Raw genomic sequence first — 8,456 nt, 5'->3', positions numbered from 1 at the left:
ATACTTTGCATTTCAGCACAAAAAGAGACAGGAAGCGCAAAACAGCTCATGATATAGGTTGGAATGGATTGAGCAACTGACTTAATTAGAACTTCCCTCCCTGCCTTTGATAGGAAACGTTCATTCCACCCTGCAACTCTTCTATGTAGCCGATCTCTGAGAAAAGCAAATAACGGTTTCTTCGATCTCCCAATCATAGTAGGCATACCAAGGTATTTCTTGAAGTGGGCGACAACTTGCATGCCGATTACGTTCTGAATAGCATCCCTATTTGCCTGCGGAACTTTTGCACTAAACATGAACTCGGACTTCTCAAAGTTAACTAGCTGGCCCGATGCCATTTCGAATGAGCTAATTATACTTTTAAGAGTATGACACTCTCGAATCGACGCCTGCGCAAACAAAACACTATCATCCGCAAAAAATAAATGATTTATCTGCGGTGCCCCTCTACAAATACGACTGCCTGAGATCTGACCATTTCGAGCTCCACGACGAATAAGAGCTGACAATCCTTCCATACAAAAGAGAAACAGATATGGAGATAAAGGATCACCTTGACGGAGACCACGCTGCGGCTGAAGAAAACCAAAAGGGGTCCCATTTAAAAGAAAGGAAAAGGTGACAGAGGATATGCAACCGATAATAAGCTTGATGAACTGATCCGGAAAATGCATTTGAACCATAACTTTTTCAATAAAACTCCATTCAACCCTGTCATAAGCCTTGCTCATATCCATTTTTATGGCTATCGATCCATTTTTGCCTTGGGACCTTTTAGCCATTGAATGAAATAGCTCAAAAGCTATAAGAGCATTGTCTGTAATAAGCCTTCCTTGAACAAACGCACTCTGCGACTCGTGGATCAGGCTGGGAAGAACTCTCTTAAGCCGATTAGCTAATACCTTAGCAATAAGCTTATACACTACGTTGCACAGGCTAATAGGGCGGAGATCAGACATAGCTTCAGGAGAAGCTTTTTTGGGGATCAGTGTAATGAACGTGTGGTTCATTTTTGCAGGCATAACTCCAGACTGTAAGTAGTTAAGAACAGCCCTTGTAACTTCTTTGCCAACAATATGCCAGTAAGCCGTGTAAAAAATGACAGGAGTGCCGTCAGGACCCGGCGCCTTCAACGATCCCATTTGCTTAAGAGCAGTAATAACTTCATCCTCACGATAAGGCTTCAGAAACTCGGTGATTTGCTCCTGAGATAAATGGGAATCAACACAGCCGATCACATCTTCTTGATTAGATGGATTAGATGACGTGAACAGCTTTCGGAAATACTCCGAAACGACAACAGTAACTGCCTCCCCATACCTCCAACGACCCAACTCATCTCTAATTCTATGGATCGAATTGTTTTTCTTGCGGCTAGACGCTCTATTGTGGAAATATTTAGTGTTTCTATCCCCTTCTTTGAGCCAATCCGCTCTAGAACGCTGTTTCCACATCGTCTCCTCCTTCAGCAATAAATCATCTAACTCCATATTGATCGATACAATAGCAGCGTCATTTTCCTCTGTATTTTGACCATCCTGGAGTCTTTTAAGCTCCGCCATACCATCCTTGATCCTCCTGCGCACACTACCAATTTGGTGGTATGCCCAAGATTTGAGGCTAACGCCACAACCGTCTAACTTCCCCATAAATCCGTTCTGACCTCCATCAGTACTACTCCATGCTAAATCCACCGCCTCTTCGCATTGGGTATGGGTCATCCACATTTTCTCAAACCGATAAGGCTTTGGAGCCTTCGGAACAACCTCATGTAACGTGCTCAACAAAATAGGATTATGGTCAGATCTTTGTCTAGGCAAATGAATCACTCTCCATCCCATATAACTCTCCTGCCATCAATCGTTTGCAAAGAATCTGTCGAGACGAGCTTGAATGTTTTGATCACCCCTTCTCATGTTAGACCACGTGAATTGCGAATCTTCACACCCCAAATCAGCTACCTCACATTCTCTAGCTGCGTTCCTGAACCCTTCCATCTCCCTGTGGTCTCTAGGACGGCCTCCATGCTTTTCTGAATTATAGAGGGACATGTTGAAATCACCAAACATAAGCAGCGGACCATCAATAGTCGACGAAACTGAGCACATCAGCTCGCAAGTTAACCTTTTATTACTGGATTCTGGCCAGCCATACACTCCCAAACCGAACCACTTCAAATTAATAGTCACATCAGTAGCAAAGAAAGCAATGTGATTATTTGAAAAATCAAAAACAGTAACATCAATTGACTTATTCCAAAATAGAATTAAGCCTCCTTTGCGACCCAAACAATCAACAGTAAAAGAATTAAAAGATTGGAAACTCCTCTTAATGTTAACTAGCTCACTATCAACAAGCTTAGTTTCCATTAAAAAGAAAACATCCGGGGAATTTGTATTAACAACAAATTTAAGCGCACGTACCGTCCAAGGATTCCCCGCACCTTGGAGGTTCCAACTGAGGAGTTTCATTGCTTCCGGCGAGACTGCTTAACAGTCTCCGCCGATATCTCAATGTTGTCAAATTTATCCAATAACCCATCTCTAGATTTCTTCGAGAAAAGGTTATTAGACTCAGTAAAGATTTGGGCTTCGGTAAGGGATCTCTTCATGACACCTCCTGACTTAGAACTCTCTCCGTCTACATTCACATGGCTTCTGTTTAATTTGCTGCGGGTCCAAGTACTCTTCTTCGCTGGGATAATTTGCTTGCCTGAATTACTAGTAATGTTTAAAATCTCAGTAGTATTCTGCACTTGCGACACATTAACATCCACAAATCCCTCGTTCTCCCCAGTTAGATGGCTGCTACTCCCTCTATTACCTGCCTGAGTAAGGTCTGCTGCTGGATTAAACTCTTCCTGGACAGAAATCTGGACACCCTCGTTTCCGAGCACATTATTCGTATCTAAATCCAATACACGCCTCACGTTAGGGGTATTAAGCGACTCAGACGGATACTCATCTCCCTCCTCCCCCTATTTCTGTTCATGTCTGGTTTATTTGGAACCTGTTTTTGTCCCATCAGAATTCGTTTCCTAGGTGTAGCTCTTAGCACCGGGCCATAAGGCCATTCTGAAACCTCCACCTCCTCAGGCTTAACCTCACATTCAGCCACAGTATGGTCGAGAAAGCCACACCAGTAGCAAAAATTCTGTATCCGTTCGTATTTAAAATAAATCCAGCAGTGTTCACCCATAGGGTTTATAACCTTCGTACCCCTGATAAGAGGTTTTGTAACATCAATCATGACACGAACTCTGCAGAACCTATTCCATAGACCGTCAGAATCACTATTCCATTCAATAATCTTGCCCACCTTACCACAAATCTTACTCAGTGCTGCCTTGCCTCTGCAATTTAACGGTAGATCATAAATACGTAGCCATATAGGGCTCATCTGCATCCCCATGTTATTAGGCTGCATATTCCCTACCATTGGTTCGAATATTATCAGTTGCTTATCGAAGTGCCACGGGGATTCGCGAAGAACCCTAGCTCGGTCAATCTTTGTATGGAATTCGCAGACAAAGAGATTGTCTCCGATATCCTTCATCTCAAACCCTTTAGCCATCCTCCATGCACTAGTAAGGGCGTTCCTCATATGAATGAGGTTGTAGGGTTTTTTCGTAAGTAACTTTCCAACCAGACTCATATCAGCTTTTGTCTCAATTAAATCATCCACCACGTCCTCTAGATTGACAGCGGCGCATTCGTCTTCTGTAAGTCTCATGTTCGCGCATAACTCGGACAGATCACCCTCTGTTGTCATAGAAGCAAAAGGGCCCCGAAGATAACAGTAATCAGTAAAGAACGGAATGAATCCGAGATAGCTTCACGAAGAAGATGCAAAAACCCTAACCCTAATAACTAGGGTAGAGAGGAGAGACTCCACGTGAAACGGGAGAGATATTTATGATTTTTTTAGAAGAAGTTATTCAGCATGCATGGTTATACACGTTTACCCTGCTACAAAAAGTCACTCTGCTAAAATCACCACGTATCTCAATATAATTGCACTGTCTAGTGTAGTTTAGATGCTCCTTTCCCTTTAATCTTTTAGAAGAATTAATAAATTCTAATATTTCAATTTCATCTAATTTTGCTATCTCTAATTAGTAATTACCATACAATCTGTTGGTTTCTTTCTTTTTTTTTCCCTTCTGTTTTATAACTATAAATAAATTGCATTTCTTATCACTTTGAAATGGGTTCTTAATCTTCCGGTTTTCTAACATATTTGTCCTCTGCTTATCTGTTAATCACTCTGCTTAAAGAGGTAATTCTATTAATTTGTTCTATTCACTTGTATATTTTCTTGTTAATCTCATTTATAATTGTGTTTTAGCTTGTTTTGTTTATAGCTTGATCGTCACTTTTGTGTTTATAGCTTGATCATTCTTAGAGAATCAAGAGATTGCTACTTATGACTAAGGCTTTCTTTGGTCTAAACAAATTTTAAATTGGCCTAATGTCTTAAAAAACCCCGACCTTTTAGCCCCTTTTCAATCATACCCTGACGTTGAAAATTTGTCAATTTTACCCTATTTTGCATTTTTGTGTTTCAATTGTACCCTGAAAAATTAAATTAACGTCTTTTGCGTTTGGAAATTTGTTTAAAACATTCTCCATGTCTCGCATATATTAATTGTATATTTTTAAAATTTATTTAAATTTAGTTAAATTAATTAAGAATTTAAATTAGTGTTAATTTGATTATGGTTTTTAGTTAGTTTTTAAAAATAAAGGATTTATTTGTACTTTTTGAATAAAAAATAATTTAATTTCATGTTTAGACTTAATTAATTGAATGATTTCATCATTTAATTAAAAAAATTAACAAAAATTAAAATATTGGGGTACAATTGAAAACGGAAAATTGAAAAGTGGGTAAAATTGACAAATTTTCAACGTCGGGGTGGAATTGAAAAAAAGTTTAAAGATGAGGGTTTTTTGAGTGATTAGGCCTTTTAAATTTTATGTCGAATTGAATTGTAAATATATTATGTCTAATGATTTTAAAGAGTCATGCATTTTTCAATTTTTTTAAAAAAGTTTTTAAAATTTATAAATCTTTTATAATTTGAAAATTTTGTTATAATTTTTTCTAACTTTTCAATCTAGTTAATTGTATTTATCTTTTACATTAGTATAATATTTATTTGTCTTTTTCTATTTGTTTTGAGTTTCAAATTTGTTTTTTTTTTTCCTTCAACTATTATAATTGAGATTTTCCAATTGAACTTTGATGTTAATTATTTATTGAATTAGGTATTAAATTAAGCATTTCTAATAAAAATATAATTTGTAAACTAACAGATTAATTAGTAGTGAAATCAATTGAAAATTGGAATAATTAAATTATAAGTTTAATCATTAAAAAATACTCCGTCTTTTTGACTTTTCACAAACTTTCAAAAAATTAAATTTTGGCTCAATTTTGAATTTTCAGGTTTCAATATTAGCCATTTGTTTAAAGTGGAACGAAAAACATTCTAACATACTCTTTATATTGCTTCATGTTTGAAAATTTTTATAATAAAAATACAACTTGAAATAATATGAACTAATATAATAGGCATATTTGAAATTGAAAATCAAATGGTATAAACACTGGACATAAAGTATTAAGATCGTTGGTTCGATTCCTCCTACAAGACTCCCCCTCTCCAATTATTGAAAAAAATAATAGGCATTTTTGAAATTGAAAATTGATTAAAATTGATGATTTTAAAAGTTTACGCCATTTACTGAAAAATATGTTTTGGATGATTAAACTTAATTATATGAAAAAAACTATTTAACACAAAAATTTATATGAAAAAAAAAATTGCGTATGAATTGCAATGAAATTATCAAATTAAATAGATTTGTAAAAACTAGAAAAAGTTTGAGTTGAGGCAACATTTTTTTTAATAACTGGAGATGGGAAAACGCTTGTGGAAGAATTTGAACTCACGAATTAGATTTGAGATAATAGTATCATCAAACAAATAAAATCTAATGACATTCAAGCTAGGATGCACGGAAACCTTATGTAGGGAGAGTTTCCCCGTTTCAGAAACGTTTCCGTTTCGGTTACTCTCAGAAACTCTTCGGAAACGTTTCGGGCCCGTTTCCGTAAATACTAAAAGTTGGAAACTCGTTTCCTAAAAGGATACCCATCTCCTATATAAAAAAATTCTTCAATAGTTAAAAAATGCCTTAAAAAAATTACTATAAATAAAAAGATCTAATCAATTACTCATACACTTTATAGTTATGGAATTTATTGATGTGTTATATTTGTTATATATTGAAATTTTAGACTTTATAATTATGAAATTTATTGATATGTTACATTTGTTATATATTCAAATAACTTATTAATTGTTATAATAGTTTATTTATATGAAAATAATTTTTTTATAAATAAAATTATATATATATATATATTATAACTTTATACATTTATAAAAATACCCCTATATTTTTATTATTTACACGTTTCCCCCCACGTTTCCGTTTCCTATATTTTGAGAAAATCCGTTTCGCCGTTTCCGTTTCAGTTTCCGTTTCCGTGCAACTTAGCATTCAAGTGTAATCTTCTTGTATTTAATTTCAAGGCTGTTTAATCGGTTGAACTCTTTAAATACTATTAAAGTTTATAGTTTATAAATATGATATGACTGAGTAAAAAATAGGAATAGATCTCATTTATGAATTATGCTTAAACTTATGAAAATCAACTGGTTTTTACTGTCCAGCCGGTTTAATAGCTCACTAGCTGGTATGCATTTTTTTGGCTCAAAGTAGTTGAACCAGAAATCCTGTTTTTAGGAAAGAATCGAACTGAACTGATCTTTGATTCGCAATATATAGAACGATTGAACCGATTGGTCCAGTTTTGTTATTAAAACACTGATGTGAACACTAGTGTTTGCATTTATTGCACGGAAACTTGTCGAGTCATACGTTTTTAGTTTTCAAAAATTGGAAATGCTTTCAAAACTCCAAAATGTTATATTTAAAAAAATATTATTCTACAGTTTTTCGTCATTTTAGCGCTGTCTGTTTCATCATTTTTGTTTTCGTACTATATAGGTTTTTGCACTTGGAGCAGACACTCAGCTAGCAAAGATGGAGACTGAACACAATAGTAATAACCAAGTAACAAATGAAGAGGAGAAGATGACCAATACACATAAGAAGTTCCTGCTCATAGCGAATGTTGCAATGCTGGCAATAGGCAATTGTGGAGGTCCACTGATCCAACGTCTTTACTTCTTAAAAGGCGGTAAGGGTGTCTGGTTTTCGTGCTTTCTGCAAACAGCCGGCTGGCCATTTTTCATAATCCCCCTATCGGTTTCATACATTTATCGCCGAGCCAAGAATGGTGATCGAACCAAGTCGTATTATATAACTCCTCGTCTCTTTATAGCTTGTGCTGTCATTGGTGTTCTTACGGGATTGGATGATTTTCTTGCCGCCTATGGTGTTTCGCTTCTTCCGGTCTCAACTTCTGCTCTTATAATTGCTACACAACTTGGATTTACGGCTGCGTTTGCTTACATTTTAGTAAAACAAAAGTTCACTCCTTTTACTGTTAATGCGATTTTCTTGTTGTCAATTGGAGCTGTTGTTCTTGTGCTTCATGCTAGTTCTGACCGCCCGGCTCACGAAACCAGCGGACAGTACTTCTTAGGGTTTTTCATGACTCTTGGTGCTTCGATTCTTTACGGGTTTGTGTTACCGTTGATCGAGTTGACGTATAAGAAAGCAAAGCAGACAATTACGTATACTCTAGTTATGGAGATGCAGATGATAATATCTCTCTTCGCCACCGCATTCTGCAGCATCGGAATGCTTCTGCATAACGATTTCCAGGTCTCCTCTCTCTATATTGTATAAAAACGCTTCTGGAACTCCAAAACTTTATATTTATCACGGTGTTGTACACGCTTTTCACTTCTGCGTTTTCTGATTTGATATACAAAACATATTTGAACTAAAGTGTTGGTTTTGGATATATCAATACAGGCGATTCCGAGAGAGGCGAGCGAGTTCGAGCTTGGAAAAGCGAAGTATTATATAGTGATAATATGTAATGCTGTATTTTGGCAATTCTTCTTCATGGGAGCAGTTGGAGTTGTGTTCTGTGGTTCTTCGTTGCTGTCTGGTATTATAATTGCGACTCTGCTGCCGTTGACGGAGACTTTAGCAGTGTTGTTCTATCATGAAAGTTTGAGAGTTGAGAAAGGGATTTCTCTTGTTTTATCTCTCTGGGGATTCATGTTTTACTTCTATGGTGAGCTTCAGCAGAACAAGAAAAAGAATCAAACTTTAGAACTAGCCGTTTAATTGTGCAGCCTGTAAATATTTGGCTTAGCATCTTGCAAGCTAACTTCAATAGCAACAAGAAACATGTTAAATATTGAGATCAGTGAATATTAGTCGACATGTTTCTTAAAATTT

The 8,456-nt window shown here is 36.1% G+C and overlaps 1 protein-coding gene across 1 annotated transcript; it reads left to right on the top strand.

The window, feature by feature from the left end:
- Positions 1 to 6,719: 6,719 nt before the first annotated feature.
- On the top strand, positions 6,720 to 8,428 carry LOC126660986 (purine permease 3-like). The gene is made up of 4 exons (XM_056104086.1): positions 6,720 to 6,771; positions 6,919 to 7,001; positions 7,086 to 7,868; positions 8,022 to 8,428. The coding sequence occupies exons 1-4, from the start codon at positions 6,720 to 6,722 to the stop codon at positions 8,340 to 8,342; spliced, it is 1,239 nt and encodes a 412-aa protein (XP_055960061.1). The 3' UTR covers positions 8,343 to 8,428.
- Positions 8,429 to 8,456: the final 28 nt, after the last annotated feature.

The sequence above is a fragment of the Mercurialis annua genome, linkage group LG8 (assembly GCF_937616625.2).
Source record: "Mercurialis annua linkage group LG8, ddMerAnnu1.2, whole genome shotgun sequence".
NCBI lineage: Eukaryota > Viridiplantae > Streptophyta > Magnoliopsida > Malpighiales > Euphorbiaceae > Mercurialis > Mercurialis annua.
Note: the sequence above shows the minus strand (reverse complement) of the source record. Positions and strands in the feature narration are given on the sequence as shown.

Excerpts from the sequence above, each read along its gene's own strand:
- LOC126660986 (XM_056104086.1), top strand. The coding sequence starts at position 6,720 with ATGAAAATCAACTGGTTTTTACTGTCCAGCCGGTTTAATAGCTCACTA. Across the intron at positions 6,772-6,918 it reads GTTTAATAGCTCACTAGCTG|TGTTTGCATTTATTGCACGG; the intron begins GTATGCATTTTT and ends TGTGAACACTAG. Across the intron at positions 7,002-7,085 it reads TGCTTTCAAAACTCCAAAAT|GTTTTTGCACTTGGAGCAGA; the intron begins GTTATATTTAAA and ends CGTACTATATAG.